General features: G+C 52.1%; 4 protein-coding genes across 4 annotated transcripts; 2 read left to right on the forward strand and 2 right to left on the reverse strand.

Moving 5' to 3' along the window:
- Positions 1-32: 32 nt before the first annotated feature.
- Positions 33-9,955, forward strand: LOC147131823 (uncharacterized). Its single transcript, XM_086013969.1, has 4 exons — positions 33-322; positions 4,234-4,433; positions 8,641-8,719; positions 8,895-9,955. Exons 1-4 carry the CDS (start codon positions 245-247, stop codon positions 8,928-8,930), a joined length of 393 nt encoding a protein of 130 aa, XP_085870095.1. The 5' UTR covers positions 33-244; the 3' UTR covers positions 8,931-9,955.
- On the reverse strand, positions 2,678-9,860 carry LOC147131824 (zinc fingers and homeoboxes protein 1-like). The gene is made up of 6 exons (XM_086013963.1): positions 8,916-9,860; positions 7,716-8,375; positions 7,525-7,651; positions 5,317-6,447; positions 5,122-5,247; positions 2,678-3,807 (listed from the first exon to the last, which is right to left on the reverse strand). The coding sequence occupies exons 1-6, from the start codon at positions 9,161-9,163 to the stop codon at positions 3,490-3,492; spliced, it is 2,610 nt and encodes an 869-aa protein (XP_085870089.1). The 5' UTR covers positions 9,164-9,860; the 3' UTR covers positions 2,678-3,489.
- Positions 9,956-10,223: 268 nt separating the features above from the next.
- On the forward strand, positions 10,224-20,167 carry cibar1 (CBY1 interacting BAR domain containing 1). Its single transcript, XM_086014113.1, has 9 exons — positions 10,224-16,360; positions 16,942-17,176; positions 17,312-17,380; positions 17,436-17,537; positions 18,210-18,215; positions 18,337-18,441; positions 18,507-18,620; positions 19,037-19,150; positions 19,221-20,167. Exons 1-9 carry the CDS (start codon positions 16,332-16,334, stop codon positions 19,317-19,319), a joined length of 873 nt encoding a protein of 290 aa, XP_085870239.1. The 5' UTR covers positions 10,224-16,331; the 3' UTR covers positions 19,320-20,167.
- On the reverse strand, positions 10,833-15,154 carry LOC147131826 (major histocompatibility complex class I-related protein 1-like). Its single transcript, XM_086014112.1, has 7 exons — positions 14,976-15,154; positions 13,593-13,868; positions 12,395-12,685; positions 11,992-12,279; positions 11,632-11,904; positions 11,491-11,532; positions 10,833-11,410 (listed from the first exon to the last, which is right to left on the reverse strand). Exons 1-7 carry the CDS (start codon positions 15,028-15,030, stop codon positions 11,352-11,354), a joined length of 1,284 nt encoding a protein of 427 aa, XP_085870238.1. The 5' UTR covers positions 15,031-15,154; the 3' UTR covers positions 10,833-11,351.
- Positions 20,168-20,577: the final 410 nt, after the last annotated feature.

The following is a 20,577-nucleotide window of genomic DNA, read 5'->3' on the forward strand; positions in this document are numbered from 1 at the left end:
TGCTGATCTATTTCTCGAGTGTCTCACGAATCCGCAAATGCTGTGAAATGTCTCACAGAATGATTTGCTGTCAATGTTTGTCCACCAGAGGGAGCGCTGACTGCACGCAGTCCAGGCGCCAATGGTTGGCGTCACTTCCACCCATGATGACGAATGATCGATCGTGTAACGTCGCTGCTGCCGGAGGTCCCGAGTTGATTTTGCTCGGACGGCCAAAGGTTCTGCTTGTCTGTAGTGAGTGGAGATGGAGGCCAGCATGTCCCACATTTTCCCAAATCCGTCTCGTACAACGGCCAGAAGGGCAACCAGGAGAACGTTTTGGGTGAGTTATAGCGTTTGTGTGTTTTCTACGTGAAAATTCCTCCGTTACGTACAAATACAAAAAGGACAACGTCTTGTCAACCAGTCCGATGAGCTGCCGGTCATTCAGAGCTACCTTGTTTTATTCATTTCATATTTTTGGAATTAATTGGTTGTTGGAATTCTTTGAATGTGCCTTGGCCTCCCCAAAAACATATCGATCGGACCCCACCATCTCGAACTCGTGTGCGTGCGTTAGGACCGCCGGTCTGCCAAAACACCCTAGCGTAGGCTGATTTGACAGCCCGAGCCCAAGCCTAACCCGCCTCGCTAGCCGATGAATTTCAGGGCGCCGCTTTGATCAGTTGTTGAACTTCGTTGATCACATGCGCAGCTGCTAGCGTGTTAGCATCTCACTAACAACCTCCGTTGTCTTTTATGCTGAAAGTTTGGGGAATAAAAAGGAGACGCAAAGACGAAACATTTGAGTGGCGATCAAAGGCGGGAAAAGTTGAAGGTGACTTTGTTGCAGGCAGACAAGTTCACGTTGACGAGTTTGTCACCTGAGCGCTTTGATGGCGCCGACTTGATTTGTCTGCTTTTCAAGTGAGAGTCGGCTCGGCGTCCCCGTGAGGTTGGCCGCCTTTTCTGATCACGCTTCCTGTCAGGACGGCGGGCGGCACGCTTTCATCAGCCACTCTTTCAACTTGCTGTCTAAACACGTTGCAGCAAAACCAAAACGTCTTACCGCCTCAGCGCCTTTTCTCCGTTTGGCCTTGGGAACCTGCTTGGGTTGGGTTGGGGGGGGGGGGGCGGTTTTCTGGGGCGTATCGCACTGTCTTCTTGATGGGCGTCCTCTAGCGTGAGCCGGGGGACGGCGCGTATGCATCGCGGTGAGAGCGAGCAAGATGGTCGTCCGTCATCCCGAAGGACCCGACCTGCCGGCCCCGCCCGCCGCTCCAGCGGGCCCGGCAAAGCCCGACGGGTAGCGGCGCGCGCGGCCCGGGCTCCTCCGGGAGTTGGCTCGGCGAACGCCAAGAAAAGACGAACGCTAAGTGGGAAGTGACAGACTCAAACGACGCTTTGAAGAGCGTCAGACGCTCGGCGAGTTAATGCAGGTTAATGCCGACGCTATACATCAAACGCCAATGTGACAGACGCCACATGTTGACGCGCTATACTCTCGTCATTGGTACTCGCTACTTTTAGCGCGACGCCACGCTTTGTTCAAGCTGGGCTGCTCGGAACCTGTAGCCGCTTGGACACCTGTTCTGTATGCTGGTGCGTCTCTACTGCGTCTCCGCGAGGGGGAAACATCCCCATTGGAATGGAAGGTGATCGGCCAAACGGACGCCAGCTAGCTTAGCTAAAACACGCGCGCTCCTACACCTCAGAGGAAATTCAGAGATGTGTTTCTAAGTACATGAATCGTTGAGATATCGCAAACGCACCTTTTCAGTCGACCGGCATTTGTGGGCGGGCATGGCTGAAAATTAGCCCAATGACGCATGGATGCTGGGGCGTCTCCTTTGTCGGCCCTCCTCTAAGTGCCCCTGTTTCATCGGTGGCACAATTGGGACCGATTCAGTCGTGATAACGGGAATCTTTTTTTTTTTTTTTTCCCTACCGTAGGCAGTTTGCTCGCAAGCAACCCGCATCTTCCCCTGTCGCCTTTGGGCTTATAGCGGACGTATCCGAGCTTTTTCGTCCGGGGGCTGCGCACAGAAAATGAGAAAGACGCAAGGGCCACTCTGAATTGGTTTGCCACAGTAACCCTAACCAATCAGGAAACGATACATTGTTTGTTTTGAAAAAGTGCTACGTCAAGGCTTTCAGCTGTAAATTGATTTGTGTCTTTGCATATCTAGAAAGGTTCTCATGGTAGTAGTTGCGGTAGTCCCCACTACTCCCGTCCCCCCACTTTTGACAGCTACACTTGGAACGCTGTTATTTTTAGTTTGGACACCTCTGGCCTGCAGTGTCTCTGTTGTGTGGGCCCCAAGACAGAAAAATCACTATGCAAGTGTTGTCATTTTCAAATGATCACATGCCTAGGAAATGACAATGTCCTATCACTGATGGGCTCTCTTCAGAACAGGCCCACGGGCTCCTCATGCGCTCCGTGGGGTCGCCGCCCCCACGTGGAGCCGGACACATGAGACCAGCAGTCTGGAGCTTGTTACAGTAAGGGGAGTGGCCTCAGTCAGTCAGTCCCCCAAAAAATCAGGCAATGTTTTTTCCATCTCTTTAATTTTCCTTGCAAACAAACAAGGAAGCGCTCGAAGCCAAGGAGGAGAATAAATAGAGACGTGCTGAAAATGGCTTCAGCAAACAGGAAGTGCGTGCAGTAAAAGAAAATGAAAAGCTGGCGCAGGACTCGTCTCAAGCGCTCTCTTTATTTTGTCCGGCCGGCCGAGGCCACCGCGGTCTTCCCCTCCAAAATCCCCTCAGATTGTCCCGCTTCATGACATTGTCGTCATGCTCTTCCCATGTCCCAACAAGCGCGGACGCGGGAACGGCGTCTCGGTGCCGATGAGGGAGGGGAAAGCACCAGGCGGGTGCCGAGGGGTCGCCGGGGCCGGGTGATGTGATGTGGCTCAAAAGCTGAGCACCACACAAGTGCTTCATATTGGCTGAGTAATGTTCTTCCGTTTTTATTTACTATTGGAGAAAGAAGGCTGAATTGAGGTCATTACATTTGAACTTGCGTTGACCTTTAATGAGAGGTCAACACAACCATGAGCTGGTCAATATACAGATGAAATAAACGCCTTTTTAAGTATTTCATTTCTGTCAATATTAGATCAATACTTTTTTTGGGCACCGGTTTAAAATGAGCAAAATCAATTTGTTCAAGATCAAATTCAAAACAGTTCAATTAAAAAGGCCAACTGTGAAGCGGAAACCGTCCAATTCAGAATGTTTGTTCCTTTTCAAGGAATGTACACTCTTGTCGTGTCCCTTGATTGCATTGCGCAATGTTGCGAACGTGGACCGAAGGTTGTTGGAAAAGGGTTAGAAAAGGCCAGCAGAAAAAGCTCAGGAACAATCCCGCCCGCCACAAACGTGACGTCAGGCAGCCGTTTGCGGAATGTTCCTCCCCAAGCAAAAGCCGGCGTACGCTGACCCGTGACGAAGCCACGTCCTGCCTCTTATTTTGGAAACGGGGAAGCGGCACCGGGCCTCGGCTCACGTTTGACACTCGGATTGGTTCCCGCCAAGGTAGGCCTCCTGGATCATGTCCTCCTCCGGGTGCTCTTGTCCGTCTTTGGCCTCCACGTCTACTTGGCCGGCCGCCGGCTCTTCTGCGTCCTGCTCTTCCGCTTCCTGTTCGTGGTCACTGAAGGGCTCCTTGCCCTCTGCCGCCCGGCGTCCCACCTCAGAGAACCACTCCCTGATTTGCTGCTCGCTCATGTCCGACTTGGCCGCCAAGTCGTCCAGGTGGTCCTCGCTCAGGACTCGCTGCTGGAGGAAGTAGGCCCTGAGGAACGCCTTCCCACTCTTGGCCTGCGCACACAAGCACACAATTCTCTTCCAACTTGTACGAAATGAAAGATGTCCTAAGAGTGAGTTTTGGTCAAGATTTGGTTCTATCTTTTCGTGGGACAAATGCCCAAGAAACGTTGTCACTTTGCTCCCATGTCGGCTTGAGTACCCCTCAAGGTAAGTCGACTCGCAGCCATTCATGTCTAAAGCGCCGGCGACAAAAATGAGCACACCCCCTCGAAGACTTCTGCGGGAAAAAAAGGGCCCAGTTGAAACGACAAGTTTGCATACACTATAAAGACATTTTTTTTTCCCAACGATGGTTTAGACAACAGATGGATGGATGTCTTGCAAGTAATCAGACTCAGCTTCTCCTGTTTGAGGTCAATTAGGTTGACCCAAATCATTTCGATTTGCTGAATGCCACAATAATGATTCTTTTGGAAGACCCTTTTCTTCAGAACCGGCAAAACGAAGCGGCGCTGTGAAAAGGAAGACGAGCTCCGACCAAGCACATCCGCTCAAGTCAGAGAGCCGAACTCGTTCGAGGCCAGCGCGGCGTTGCCGCAGGACCGACCCGCAGAGAGCCGAGGCCACCGACCGACCGACCGACCGACCGTGCTGCTGCTGCTCGGATTTTCTCCAAGGTCAGCAAAAAGCAGACATGTGCCCCTGTTGTGATCACAGGTGGCAAATCCCGGTCCAGAAAGTCAGAACCCTGCCACAGTTGCACCGACTTGACCTGCTGGTTGAGTAGAAGCACTTGTGGCTCAAGTGGGGCAGGGTTTGTGGACTTTGTGGAGCCGGATTTGGCACCTCTGCTTGCAATTGACCAATTTGAAAGTTTGGGCTTGGTTTGCTGAAATTTGGTCTGTGCGCCGCTTTGCTGCAAATCGTTTGCCGGCCTTTCTCGCTTGCTTCACTTTCTGTCGATCGGCCACACGCATGTGTGTTTGTTCACATTTTTGCTGTTTTTTGGTTGTCAGTGTGAACCCTTTGAAGGGTTTCCACGCGTATTTAACGAGCAACTCGGTGTTTTGGGGAATACATTTACTGGCGTTCGCGCCTCGTTTGGCCTTTGGCGCGACTCGAAGCGTTTCATCCGGTCCACGGACAGAGAACACACCAATGGAATGAACGGCGAGAACGTTTTGAGATTGTCCGTCGGCTCGTACATGGAAACATTTTGAGGTTCGGGCCTTTGAGCGGACAAAGCCCTGGCGAGTGGACGGCACTGAATTTTGAAGATGCCTCCATGAGGGTGCGCTCACTCTTGTGTGATGCTTGTGCACAGACTATGTCGCGCGTGTGTAGCCCTTTGGCGCCTTGACAGACCTTGCTGTGCGCGTGCGCGTCCTGTTTTCCAGCATACGGCCGCCGCGTCCTCCTGGACCAACCCCGAAAACGCTTCCTGGACTTCTTGGGCGTCCTGGCGGGTCCGTCCTGCGAAGCCTCGTCCGCCTGCGGAACACAAAGAGGATCAGGCTGGCGCCGGAGCGCGCCGGCGCTGGCGCAAGGCCGTCGCCAGACCTTGCCGCCGTGGTAGTGGTCAAACCACTTGAGGTTGCTGTTCTTGGCGGCGTAGCGCGTGTCCCCGAACCAGTTGACCACGTAGTTGCGAGGCAGGCCGCAGTCCTGCGCCATCTTGTCGTACTCTTGGGCCGTGGGCCACCTTGAGCGCACGAAAGCTTTCTTCAGGATGTCGAGCTGCGCCGGGGTTTTCTTCAGGACCCTGCGGCCCGCGGGAGGCGGGGAGGAGGGGTGCGGGTCTTTCCGGCCTGCCCCCTTGGGCGCGGCGCCCTTACGCCTGTCGCTGAACCAGGCATCCACTTCGCGCCGCGTCAGCTTGGTCTGCGCCCGCAAGCGCGTCAGCTCATCGTCGGACGGCGTGTTGCATTTGCGGAAGCTGGACTCCAGGATGAGGAGCTGCCCCGACGTCTTCTCCTTAAACTTCTGCGGCGTGAAGTCCGGGAAGGCGTGGCGCAATTTGGCGCGGCGGTCCCTGGGGACACAGAGAGAGCCCTGGGCAGCGGTGGGCGAGGAGTCGCCCGCATCGTCGCTGGAGTCAATAACGATGGCGGCGGCGGCAGCAAAGTTGTCATCGGCGTTATCTTTGTCGTCATTCCCGCCGGCCCGGCCGCTGCCGGCCGTGCTGTCGTGATGCAGGTCCCTGGAGTTCCTCTGGTTGTAGCGTGTGTCGCTGAACCACTTCTTGATGGCGCGCTTGGACAGCCCAGTGACCTGCATGAGGCGGGAAATCTCCACATCTGTGGCGAACTGGCGCCGGCCGTAGCTGGCCTTCAGCTCAGCCAACTGCTCTTTGGACTTTTTGGTTTTGGAGGCAGAGTCTAACGGGGCGGACGAAGACGCCACGGGGGACTCGGCGGCGGCTTCGGCGCCTTTAGGTTGGTTGGCGGGGACGCCGGCCACGGTGAGTGTGACGGGGGCCGCCAGGGGAAGGCTGGTGCCCGGTACGCCGCCCGCGCCGCCGCCCACCTGTGCCAGGACCAGGCCCGGCTGGCCGACGATCTGACACGACTGGAAGATGGATTGCAGGCCGTTGGCGGCCATGTTGGCGGGGATGACGGTGATGGTCTGAGGGACACTTTGATGGAGCGTCTGGACGGTGCCGTTGGACTTCTTCTTGCGTGCCTCCTCCACCTGCCGCGAGAAGTACATCAGATCTCCAATTGGCCGACAATTGCGATAAGCCCTGGCCACGTTTGCTTCTCCGAAGGAAGAAGTCCACTCATTGTCTTAGAAAGGCCCCCACCCCGCCCCCGAAAAAAAGATCAAATTAACGAGCCTCCCAAAACCCCTCAGGCGGACTTGATGCCCCAATGCAGAGGAAGCTCGGTTCACCCACACGACCACATTTTTGAAAGAAGCGTTGCCGGGCTTCACCAATCATCTTGGCATCAATGTCGCTCTGCTTTTTGCTCCAAAATCTGCTATTGCTACTCGTTGATTTTAGACTCATGTTTCTGTGTAAATCTGATGGAACTTTGGTTGACTGACTTTAGAAAACCTCACGGAAGGTTTGATTGAGTTCACTTTCAGTTGACTTCCCAAGACATGCTTGCGGCACTTGTTTTGGTGAACATTTCAATTGTCTTGAAAATTTGGAAAAGCCAACTTTCATCGAAGACATACAGCCGAGCCTGGGTGCTCCCATTGTGCCTCTTTTATGTCTGTTGTCTGAGATGAAGGGGGGAAAAAAACGTGGAAGCTGTTGAATCGACATGTTTATTAACCATCTTGAGATCATTCTCTTCCGCTCGGCTTGAGATTTAAGGAATAAGAATAAGAATGCCTTTATTGATCCCACAGTGGGGAAAATACCTGATCTATGACCCAGCCACTACTCGTGCGTCATCCTGACCGTCATGGCGGCACGAAGCGGCCCGGGAGCCGACGAACGCCTCGCTCTTGCCTCTGCTCGGAGGCCGGGCAAGCCTTCGTCGGGGTTGATCCCCTCCCGGGTTTTCACCCGCCCACGAGACATGCGCCGTCTGCCGACTTTTCAAGACTCTCAAAAATCAGCTCAACTCATTACGCTGTGTAAACATGACCGTGTGAATTTTTCAGTGGGGAAGGAACACGGCCCTGTCGCGCCAACCTTTCGGAACCGATTCATTTGTGAACGCAAGTTGCGCTGCGCTTGCTTTCTAACCAAGCGCAATATAGTGGTCATTGGATCCCGAAGGTTCCGGCGGCGCACGTGAGCCTGGTACCGACCTCTTCGGGGGTCCAGCTGACGCCGTGTTTCAGCCTCTGGGCGGAGAACCACACTTTGACGTTCTCCTCGCTGAACTTGGTCTGCGACGCCAGCGCCACTATCTCCGATGGCGACGGGTAGGGAAACCTGCGCAGGTCACTGGGTCAGAAAGCGGGAAAGGGACCGGCGAGCGGATGCGCCCCCTACCTACCTGTTGTAGGCACCTAGCAGGAGGACATTGTTGTCCATGGCGGCGTGGTAGGCCGGGATGCTGCTGACGGGGATGAGGAGCTGGCTCTGATTCTGCTTCTGCAACGCCGACAAGACCTGGGCCAAGGTCCCGGCCGGGAGGGTCCCGGGCGGGAGGGCGCCGCCTTTGACGTGCAGCACGTTGGGGCCGTTGAGCAGCAAACTGTGCGGCAGCCCCGTCTGGATTTGCAGCGGCGCAGATACGGGGAGCAGTCGAGGGGCGGCGGCCACCGGGTCTGAGGGGGCGAGCGACAGAGCGGGCGGATGGTGATACTCATCCATCTCGTCCTCGCTCTCCACCTTGATGACGTCTTCCGTGGCCATTTTGTGCGAGGCGGTGAATTTCTTGGGTTCCGCCCGGCTCCTCATGATGGGCGTCTTGCTGAAGGCGATCCCTTGACGCCAGGCGTCGTCCTCCCGCCCGCCCCCGCCTTCCATCCTCCGAGGGCCCACGTCTTCACGTCCTCGCACGTCGTCCTCCGTCTCCAGCGAGCGGCCCTCCGAGGCCGGCTCGGCGGGTGACTGCCGGTTGTCCGTCCGGTTGCTGGGTCGTGCCGCCGTGTGCGCGAACTTGTCCTGGCCCGGGTGGTGGCGCAGGTTGTGCGCCTCAAGCGCGTTATAGCTGCAAGAGAGAGCGGGCGCGCACGTGAGAGTTGAGAACCAACGTTTGCACCTATGACGCATATGCGGTGAAGGGAAAAATGTTGGCGTCAACATTTTGAATAGTCCAAGCTCCCGACACTTTGCCTTTAAGCCTAGTTTTTCAGATTTGCAACATTTGTTTCTTTACTTTTTATCTTTGATTTTAAATTCCACCTTCCCTATATTATCTTGTATGCACCTTTTATCAAACTTGGTACGATCAACAAGTGTACATATTTCCACAGCCATCCGGAAATCAGAGATCAGGCAAGGAGCAGCCACTTTCACAACATGTCCTCTAAGTGGTCATCAGTGCACCCTGCAGTGAGTAAAACGAGTGGGATTTGATAGAAAATGTGCAGTTAATGTGTTCTCTGTCCCCAAGGGCCAGATTGGACCCACTGTTGGACCAGTTCTGGCCCACTGTTCTCCACAGGAATTGAATTGGTACTTGTACTTTCAGCTTTTGTTTTTGTATATTGAATTTTGCGTACTTCAGCCACGTGTGGGCGGAACCTACCTCCTAGTGTGGTAGTGGCACTCCACGCAGACGTACGACGCGTCGGTGACAACGTCAGGATGCTCCGAGTCCACGTGCACCGTTAACAACTTGAGCGTTTCGGTCCCGAAGTTGCAGTACTTGCACTCGTAGCCACCCGACGACGGCTCGGCGACAGCGTCGTCCTCGGACCGATCTGCGTCCGCCGCATCCCCGTCCGAGCGCAGCGGAAGCATACACGGCGTGCTGGACTTCCTGCGGCTCGCCATGACAACTAGGGAAGCTGCTTCAGTTGCGGAAGCCTCGCTGTGGCATCTTCACATCCGTTGCAGAGCTCAAGCTTACGGTTCGGGTCACGGGTTCGGGTCAGGGTTCCATCGCAGTCTGTCTGCCTTCCAAGGCTCATACAAACAACCAAGCTTCATGGACAAATTTCATTTGGACGCACCGGAAGTTGAGTGGAGACCATCCCAACAAGTCGAGCCGAGATAAACCCACTTCCGGTCGTGCTAGTCTCAAGCAAATCGGGCTACCGAAGCTGGCGTCAAAGTTTGCAATTGCTGCTGACGTTGACCCGCAGCATGCTCGATTATCCATCCGCTTGCTAGCTGTGAATGTGTGCGTGAGCTCGAGCTCGAGCGCGAGCGCGTTAGAGGCTGCTAGCTAGGCGGCCTAGGCTAGCTAGCCATTAGCCGTGTAGCATCTCGGCTTGGGCGTCAGTCTCGCCGTCTTCCGCCTTACGCCCGACCACGACGAGTCCCTCTGAGCGAACCGCACAGGGCCGCGAGCGAGCCGCCTACCGGCTGCCAGCTCCCGTCCCGACGCTCATATCTAGTTTTGGTCGATTTGGCAACGGCGACAGTTGGTCGAAACAAGCTTTCGGTGCAGAAGGCAACGTGATCGTGTGCATTTTGAAATGGCAGCAACGGCAAACGCTCGCGTCCGCTTTGGCCCCTTCCAAATAAAATCTTCTGCAAAGTGGCACATGGCTTTGCGCCGCGATAACGCGTCTTCTGTATGTGGATTTGTGTTTGTGTTTCTTATAAAATGTGTCAAACGGGCTTTGTCTTCAAAAGGTGTATTAGGAAACATCAGTGACATAATTGGCTAGCCTTTGTTTTGGAGGCGAACAACGAAGCGGAAATATGTGTATATATATGTGTATATATATATATATATATATATATATATATATATATATATATATATATATATATATATATATATATATATATATATATGCGTATATATGTGTATATATACATATGTATTTATATATACATATGTATATATATGTATATATATGTGTATATATATATGTATATATAAAAGATTATATTAGTTGTCCAATCAAAATGAAGTAGAATGCAAATAAGGACCGTCAATTTTAATTTTTAGCCATGACTATCATCTACATCGTTTTAGTGGACAAAATACAATAAGGTTGTTGTCAACGGCGGAGGCGAAGGGTCGCGGCGTGCTGGGTGCCCATCCCGGCTGTCTACGGGCAGTAGGCGGGGGACACCCTGAATTGGTTTCCAGCCAATCGCGGGGCACACAGAGACAAACAAACATTGAGAGTCGGGTCAATTTTGAGTGTTCAATTAACCTAGCATGCATGTTTTTAGAGTGTGGGAGGAAACCGGAGTACCCGGAGAAAACCCACGATGGCGCGGGGACAACATGCAAACTCCACACAGGAAGGCCGGGGCCGGATTCGAACGTACGACCTGTGCAATGCGAGGCGGACGTGCTAACCAGTCGCCCTGAGTAAAAGTCGAGTTTAAAAAAAGGGAAATTGTAATACGGAGAGTTGTCCATGGATCTCCGAGCGTCATCACGTTGCCGTCGTCGATCCAATATGGTCCAGTGATACGCGGGCTCCCTCTAGTGTATGTGCATGGAATGATGACTGAATTCATTTCCCAAAACGCAACAGGGGCTTCATCTTGTTTATTAGATCTCTCACTGTTGATTGACTTTCCTATATTGTAAAAAGTTTAACTTAAATTCATTACATTGGCAGTTCATCTTTTAGAACAGTTTTCAATTGAAGTAGTACACTTTTAATTGATTTTTTGCATTTGAATGCGACCATTTGAGGACAGCTTATTGTCCATATTGAAGCATTGTGATGATAATGTTCGCAGCGTGCATGTTACAGTGGTTTCAAATATTCAGTGCAGCTTTTAGGAATTGCAACCCAATTCTTGTTTGAGGAATAAGCATGCTCTTCCGCTGTACATTCTTTTGAAGCAAATTATTTAGTCTGTGACTTTATATCTCTCCACTTTGCTTTTAAATGTTTTTTTGTTTTTTTTTATTTATTGACCATACAAACAGATAAGTGGTGCGGGGGCCAGGCCGCCCCCGGCACTGGTCGGAGGTCAGCGAGGTTGCGCTGCCTGCAGGGGGCGCACATTTCAAGGCCGGTCGGTCAACGAGGACCGCCGTCAGTCAGCCGTCCGCCAGGATCACATCTAGACTGTCGCTCAGCGAGTCCTTGGAAGTGTCAACTGCAAGAAGACGAGACGGCGGCGGTCGGTCAAACGCGCCTTGACGTGTTGGGCTCGCGGCCGGCTGACTTTGGGCTTACCTGAACAGGAGGAGGAGCCAGAGAACAAAGGCTGCTTGGCGGCTGCGGGGGCGTGACAAGACACCAGTGAAAGTAGGCTCGCCTGCCCACGTGTCTTTGTTCAAGACAGTTGGCCAGTTTTGCTTGACTGAAAGTCGTTACCTGGTTCGCTCTCCTGCGGCATCATTTCTTGTTCTTTGCTAGTCAGCGTAAGCAGACTACCTGCTTCAGGGCGTGCGACATTCCAAGCAGCATCTGAGGACAAAGGCAATCGAGGCGAGGCAAGGTGACGATTGGGTTTCCATGGCAACTCTTTATCTTTGAGCTTCCTGTGCAAGCACAGCACGGCGACCAAGATGGCGACGAGGAGCCCCGCCAACCCGCTGCCGACGATGACGCTCACGTCACCTGCGGGAGCGACCGAGATCTGGCCGTCTGGACCACAAAAAGGGCGACAAAAACACATCAGCCTAGCCTGTCGGGACCGGCGAGCAAACATTGCGGTTTGAGTTGCCGCCTCACCCCAAAGCTCCTCCAGGTGGAGTCCGGACGCGTGATGGCGCAGGACGCAGGTGAAGCGGGCGTCGTCGCTGGCGAGGACCCTCACGCCGTCGCGCCTCTGGAAGGTGTCGTCCTCGTTGGGTCGCACGCCCGACGAGGTCACGCCGTCCTCCGGGGTGAGCGTGCGGCCGTTGCGCCGGATCTCCAGGGTGACGTCCTTGCGGGGGAAGCCGCTGGCCAAGCAGCTCAGCAGCAGCGTGCCGGGCGTCTGCCGCGTGGGCCTGGCGAACACCTCCAAGGAGGGCGGCGCTGCGGGCACACGCGGGCCTCCGTCAGCAGCTTTCTACCTTGGGCGTTCACGTGAGCCGCAAAGGGGCGGGCTGAAAACAAGCGGGCCGGCGCGCGCGCGCGCACGCGTACGTACGTGCCCGCTGCGTTTGGTTGCGCCGGTACTGGAGGAACTGTTGCATCCAGGAGATGCACTCCTTGTACAAGTAGGCGCGCGTGTAGTCCTTGAGGCGCTGCACCTTGTCCCACTTCCTTTTGGTCTCCTGCGCCGCGATGGCCGTCGCCACCCACTCGGAGTGCTTGTAGTCGAAGGACAGGAAGTCCAGGCCGTCGTAGCTGTATGTGTCCACGCCGCCGCGGAATTGCACCGTGTCGCTGGATTGCAGGTCGCCGTGGCAACCGTGCAACCACTGGAGGACGTGCACTTCTGAGGGGCAAATCACCTCGGATGGTTAAAAACAAATGAAATCAATACAAAGCGTGAGTGCCCACATCACTAAACGGTACACGACAGGGCACGACAATTCATGGAAATTCAATTACATTTACCGTTATTAAACTCCACAATTACAAAATTGACTTGCGGCTGCATGACATCTGCACCTGTTTTTTTTTATTTGATCATAATTACTTTTATAAATGTTGTTTGGTCCAAAAGGAACATCTTACACTTGTCTTTATATTTTTGACACCTAAACATTTTTTTGTTTCGTACCCGAAAATAAATGATTGTTTGAATAATGGTGATTTGTAGGGGTGGGAACGATAATCGTTTTTTCGATGCATCGTTCGCCATATTAAAAAAAAATCTGAATCGATTCAAAGGTATTAATAATCGATATTTAAAATTGAAATAGAAAAACTAAAAGCATGTGCAAGTGATTAAGTGCGTTTGTACGTCAGATGTCTATGCTAGGCTAAGCTAACACGCGACAAGATGAGGGAACAAGCAAAACCTCATACAAGTGCAGCAAAGTCAAAGTGTGAAGAATAATTCATTGCTCTTCCATGAGTTTTTTGTTTTTAAAAAGGTACCAGTGTTTTGCATGGACGATAAAATGTAAGGATCGGAATTGAATCGAATCATAGGCCTCTGAATCGGAATTGAATCGAATTGTTGGTCTCTGAATCGTAATCGGATCGAAGCGTGAGTTACCCATAGACTCCCACCCCTAGTGATTTGCATTATGACCAAAATAATCATAATGAATATTTTTCTCGCAATCGAGCAGCCCGAGTACACGACTGAAGCGCTGACTCCGCCCCCACCCTTGCTGCGGGCCAATGAAAAAGTGCGACAGGATGGAAGGTTTGAGGAGCGGCCGGCGTCCTACCCGAGCGGTTGTGTCCCATGCGCTGGAGCAGGATGTCCACGTTGACCTTGAACCACTGCTGTTTGCTCATCCTGGACTTGGTGCCCGCCTCCCAGTAGGTGGCGCTCAACGTGGTGGCCATCCAAGGCTGCTTGGGCGCCTTCCTCTTGGTGCCGCTGTCGTAATAGTCGATCACTTGACCGTCCAGCACACCCATGGCCGTGAACTCGTGCGAGCCCGCCGGGAGGGCTGCGCCCCCCGACAGCCCCGTGTAGATGTATATCAAAGTGTGAGTCTCTGCAAGGGAGGGGCGGGGCATGTGAGGACAACATTGCATGGCTGTCTCATGACAAGATGAGTCACGTTAACGTCATTCGCAGCTTAATGGGTTAAGCTATTTCTTTCGTCTTGTGGAAACCTGTTTATAAGTGAAAGCATTTTTTTGTAGTGTGTTTTTGTACCCGGCCGATGTCCACCGTGGTCGGTCTGTTTGTTTGAAACATGCACTTGGACAGTCTTGGAATAGGATTTGTCCATTTCTGTCGTTCATTTATTTGACCAAACTTTTGAAATAATTGGCGTTGAGATTTCACATTCCAAATGTCATATCCTTGACATTTTCACAAATAATGTTGCAACCGTTAGCTAGATTAAACAAACCCAAGAAAAAAACACATTCAAGACATTCAAATCAACTGGGCAACTGTGATGCCAGAGCACCAGTGTGAAGGAAGCAATACAACAGAAGAGATTTCAACCTGATCTTATAATTGCTTTTGTTTTTCACCTCAAATAATTGAACATTTTAAAACTTGTTTTATTCAAACGCATTCTGCGTCAAAGATTTCACATCAAAAGATGATGGCTAAAATTCGTCGAGTTGAACGCACAACACGGAAATATAACATGCATTCGTTCATGAATGAAGTAAATCCGACATGAGTACAAAAAGATGTCTGACTGAAGAACTCATTCGAAAAAAAAAAAGATCTAAGTATACGTGCGTGCGTGTGCGAATTTTATTCAACATCAAAACGGATGTTGATGGTTGCCTCCCAAGTGTTTGTTTGGCGGATATCCAAACAATATAAAAACAGATGCTCCGCCAGTGGCGCACATGCATGCGCGCGCGCACGCACACCTGTCTGACCTGTCTCTCGAACACACACGCGCGCACTCACTTGACGAGTCTGGCACCCAAGTGGCGAACTTGACAAACGCACGTTTGTTGTTTCTTTTTCACACTTCGGCCACCCCCCCCGCCCCTCCAATTCTCAAACACACACACACACCCGTCGGCCGAAGTCAGCTCACTTTACCTTTTGCGGACGTTGCACTTCAAAACGTTTTAACTTTCACGTTGAGGTGAGATGTGTCGGTCAAATAAAAGAAAAGAAAACTCACCGGCGTTTGCGATCATTGGCGCGCCGAAACACAAGACGAAGACGATGACGATCATCTCGACGCTTGGCTGAGCGTCGCCAGCGACGTTAAGCAAGCAAATGGCCAACTTTGGATCAAGACGGGCGCATCTGGACGGGCGCCTCTTTCGCTCTCTCTGGGGACTAGAAGGCGCGGCTTAGGAGCGCAGTTCGAGGCGCCTCAACCTAAACGCTTGACTCCGCCCACGTGAATTCTCGACATCTAAGTCTTTTTTTTGTTAAACTATTTCGTTGGTCGCTTTAATGATGCGCCGTCTTATGGCATCGCGGTTTTTAAACACTAATTTCACGTTAAAAAAAATTTTATTACACTCTATCAACTGACTGAAAGCCAAATACTAACCTCAACCATACAGAGAGTTCGCCCTCTGTTGTGTACATGTGGTACTACGCATCCCACTCATTTCTAAGTGGAGGACTTCTTTTGACCACAACTTTTGAACGCAATGGCCTAGACCAGTGATTCTCAACCAGTGTGCCGTGGGTAGCACATTACCCAATGTCAATTATTTGACAAAAAAACTCTCTAATCACTTTTTTGGGGTTATGGCAACCACTTATAGTAACAGGCAGAACAATGAAATGCTCTCCCATTAAATGACAGAAGTTTCACAATTAACCATTTTATGTACTTTTGTGAATTATTCTGCGTAGTGTGCCGTGAATTCTTTTCTGATGTGAAAGATGTGCCTTGGAAATGAAAGAAAAAAAGAAAGTAGGCGCTTAAAGTCAATGTGGGCGGAGTCAAACCTTTGGGTCCACGCCTCGAACAGGGCTCTGCAGCCAGGGCTGCTTTTTCTTTTCTTTTCTTTTCTTTTCTTTTCTTTTCTTTTCTTTTCTTTTCTTTTCTTTTCTTTTCTTTTCTTTTCTTTTCTTTTTTCCCGGATAGGGCTACTTTGTTTTTTTGTTTTCCTTTTTTCCCAGCCAGGTTACTTGACCTGGCTGTCGCTCGCTCGCTCGCTCTTTGGTGGTGCGTTTGGTGGTGCGTTTCGTGGTGCTCGGAAATAGGAAAAAACACCGTCTCCTTCCTGTTTTGTGGGTTTTCACACTTTGCCTCCATTCCAAAGTGCACAGAAGACATGAATGCAAAACTGAAAAAATGAAAATTCATTTTCGTTGCCTCATCAACGTCACGTTCGAGTTGCACTTGCCACAACTGTTCTCGGTCCCGCTCGCTCGCTTCGAGCGGAGTCGTAAAATCCCACCTTTTTGTTGTGACCGGAACGCGCCAGCATCCATGGCAACGCCTGCTAGCTCCCATACTAGCTAGCTCCACGTCTTGTGCAGTTTTCTTGTTCGTTTTATTTCCTCAGCAAAGATGAGTGGAACTCCGGATGTACGAGCGAGGTAACACTTGTTCTTCGTTGGCTTGGCTTGTGTTTGGGCGTGGAAGTTGTTCTCGGGAAGGTTGTTAGCCGGACCAGTTACCGCCGCGTCTTGTTAACGCGTTTTGGACAGCCCAAAATAACCACAGCCTAAGCGTTGCTTTGTAGTGATTCGGGCATGAATGAATGAATAAATGGGAACCTAAAGGGAGGGATATGTAGTGGACGTTTTAGGGACTCTCGAAGTCCACAGCTGACATCGCACTATTGCAGCCTGGTCTTCCTGGAAGGGGGATTCCCCCATCCGCGTCCCCTCCTCAAGGGCTCACAATTTCCCCCAGATGTGTTTTGTGTTTGTGTCTGTCCTTCCTGTTTTGCATCTCTCCCTGCTGCAGCACACCTGACTCAAATGATCGCGGATTGTTATCCAGCTTCTGCAGACCTTGCAGATTATCCGATCATTTCATTTCAGATGGGTTGCAGCAGGGGGAGATGGAAACCAAGCAAGACGGCGAACCGCGAGGAACAGGATTGAAGAGCCCTGGGCTATATGAATAAATGTGACTCGACTATATGGGTGGGTGCCTTGTTTGCTTTGTTCAGGGACAACCAGACCAAAAGAATCCAGGAGAACATCAGCAACGTGGAGAAGCACTTTGACGAGATGTGTCAAATGTTTGCCGCTTACGGCCGCAAAGCCGCCAGGCTTCGCGACAAGGCTGACGTGCTGGTGCGTGAGGTGGCCGACTACGCCGACACCGAGACCCCCGGCCTCAAGAAAGGCATGAAGCAGTTTGCCGAACACCTGGCCAAGATTCAGGACTACCGGCAAGCTGAGGTCTGTGGGCGCATGGAAGCATTTCTGGATGGATGCTGGATGGCTCCATAGATGGATGGATGGATGGATGGATGGAAAGCTGCTTGGCGGACGCATGCGCGGCTCAGCGCTGACGTGGGCGCGCTTGCCTTTCAGGTGGAGCGACTGGAGGCCAAAGTGATCGAGCCGCTGAAAGGCTACGGCGCAGTGGTGCGGCGCAAACGGGTGAGTTAGCGTAGCGTCGACGTTAGCATGGCCGCGGGTGACGGCGCTTTTGCAGGAGGACGTGAAGGCGGCCCAGAGCGCCAGGGCGCGCGAGTCCAAGCAGATGCTGCAACTGGAGCGCACTCGCCAACGAAACCCGTCCGACCGACAAGTCATTGTATCCTGACTGAAGCAAAATCGCAGTGTTGCGCAAAAACATCGAGAGGGAAATGAAGCCGTTTTCCAAAGTGAATTTCTCACACTGCGGTGTTGATGCGTGGCCCAGTGAGGGACATCAGGAGCCGCGGCTCCCGACCCGAATGGCCGTCGACTGCGCAGGTGGCGGACTCACGCTTACTCGGCGCCCGTGAATTCATCGACAGTATTTGTGTACTTTTTTGCCCAATATTTACTTGATTGATTTTTTTCACTCTTCACTTTCCTTTCAAAAGGAATAGAAAAGTCTGGCGAGTCATTCTCCATCTTGATTGGCTGTCGCGACGCAGCGTCAAGCAAATACGTGGTTCCACCCGGAAAGTTTCATCTCCGGTGAATCGGCAAGGAAGCCAATTTTCAGGCGCTGGCCCGACTCGCGTCACAAACGGTCAAATTTGCGTCCGGTTCCTTGAACGGCTGAAAGCGCGCCGGCCGATTGTGACCCGCCCACATCGGGGCGTTTCATCACCTTCACTGCACACTTTTATTGGTTTTGTTTTGGAAACTTCTCTCGGGTGGCACAAACACTAAGCCAAAACATCTCAACGGAAAGTCGGTCGGGGCAGCGCTGAGCCGTGGTGGCGGCGTATCTGAAAACGATTGTTACTTCCTCTTTCCTTGACCCCGCCTCCAGTCTCAGGTGGGTTCCCTACCGCTCGTTCATCTGCTGGTGCAGGAGATGGTGACGATAGTGACGATAGTGACGATAGTGACGATGATGACGATGACGATGATGATGCCGCGCTTCCGGTGTGCGTCAGGCCGAGAGCGAGTTGCAGCGAGCCACCATGGACGCGGCGCGCACCACGCGCCAGCTGGAGGAGACCATCGATGACTTTGAGAAGCAGAAGATCCGAGACATCAAGGTGGCACGCGGCGCCGCCGGCGCGTGCGTTGGTTCTCGCTCTCACCAGCGTGTCTCTCTTTTCAGAGGATCCTGTGTGACTTTGCCAGCCTGGAGATGTGCTTCCACGCCAAAGCCGTGGAGCTCTACACGCTGGCCTACCAGAGCATCAGCAGCGTGGACGAGGACAACGACCTGGAGGTAGGCCAAACGCCCACCCGCCCGCGCTTCCTCGCTTGACGTTTTGCCCTCGAAGCAACAAATAACGTCGACAACAAATGAATGGCTGCTCTTGTACGTTGAATTCACCCACGCTGTCAATGTTCCGCCCGATCCGGACATCCCGGCAACTCGCTTTCACGTTGCTATGTTTGCAAAGGCCCCACAATTGCAACTTTTTTCATTTCCAAATTGCCAAGCTACTGGAGACATTTGACAGCGTGAGCGTTTTCCAGAATTCTCAACCCATTCCGACATCATTCTTGATGGCGTTCCAAGAATTGCGCCTTTGCGTCCAATTTCAACAATTGAAGGAGTTAAGCGCGCCTTTGCACGCAAGTGTTCCCCAACCATGAGCGAATGTGCTGATTGCGCCGGCTGCGCGTGCGTGCGGTCAGGTGTTCAGGAGCTCGCTGCACCCGCCCGACTACTCGGAGCGCCTGGACGTGGTGCGCGCCAACTCTCTGGACGGGACCGCCTCCTCCTTCCTGACGCCAGCGGCCGCCTTCCAGGTAGGTCGTCAGCCCGCTTTGCTCCTCTGCGCCGCTGTGACGCGTTTTTCCATTTGGTTGGTCGCCGTAGCAACACAGAGCCGCCGGGCGGCAGGCTGAGGACGACGAGGAGGACGAGGAGGACGAGGAATCGGAAGAAGAGGAGGAGTCTGAAGAGGAAACGCGATGACGCTAACGCGAGCCGTACTTGGGTACAGCGCACCCCAATGTGCCATCTTCTTTGAGCCATGAGAGGCATTTATGAAACTATGATGGCTTCACGTTGAGTCTGTCAGGGCACCAAATGTTGCTTCTATGTAGCATCACACATAGAAACAAAAATAGAATGATTTGAATGTTTGTGAGTGAGTGTCAATCTAATGTCAAGCCGCGACATCGTGCAAGTTCTCATCATGGGATTGGGATCATACGTGTAAATATTTGCTTCGTTGAAAAGCAGCAGTTGTGTATTTGTATATTTGGCCTTTAACAGCTCATTTTTGTAAGTAGCTCATCTATTACCAAACCATGCAGTTTTATGACATTTCATTTCTGAAACAAATAGACATTGTGTGTGTGTGCGCGTGGAAGCGTTGTTGTTCTCCATCCTTCCATCCATCCATTATCTGTACCGCTTCTCCTCACAAGGGTCGCGGGGCGTGCTGGAGCCTATCCCAGCTGTCTTTGGGCAGTAGGCGGGGGACACCCTGAACTGGTTGCCAGCCAATCGCAGGGCACACAGAGACAAACATCCGCACTCACAATCACACCTAGGGGCAATTTAGAGTATCCAATCAACTTACCATGCATGTTTTTGGAATGTGGGAGGAAACCGGAGTGCCCGGAGAAAACCCACGCAGGCACGGGGAGAACACGCAAACCCCACACAGGGAGGCCGGAGCCGGGATCGAACCCGCGACCTCTGAACTGTGAGGCGGACGTGCTAACCAGTCGACCACCGTGCCGCCGCATTGTTGTTCTTTGTTTTCAAATGTTTTCAAAGTCAGCAAAAAATAAAGTTGCATGCTTTGAAAACAACAGCATTCCTGTCCAGTCACTCGAACGCAACACTTCCCTTTTGCTTTCTTAGCATGACAATGCTTACAAGACAAGGTCATCAGATAAAAGTGCTCTTCAGCACACCAGTGACACGAAGGCAAAACCGGTAAACAGGTCAACTGCAGGGAAAACCGCTTTTTTTGTATGCACTAAATGTTTGGAATCATCTTCAGGCCATGCCCAACCTCGGATCACTCAGTAGTAGTCAACACTGAAGGAACAGTGCGACTGTTTTTAATCTTGATAGTTTTTGTTTTTTTAATCTGTCCGTTTATACAAGTTTGCCTGTGTACGGTCTCTACTGTGTGTGTGGCCTTATGTGTCTTTTGCTTCAGTCATTTTCTGCTGCCCGTCTTGGCCAAGACTCCGGTGAGCAGAGTTCTTGTAAT

This window comes from Filicampus tigris, chromosome 18 (genome assembly GCF_054856515.1).
Source record: "Filicampus tigris isolate MCC_2025a chromosome 18, RoL_Ftig_1.0, whole genome shotgun sequence".
Taxonomy (NCBI): Eukaryota; Metazoa; Chordata; class Actinopteri; order Syngnathiformes; family Syngnathidae; genus Filicampus; species Filicampus tigris.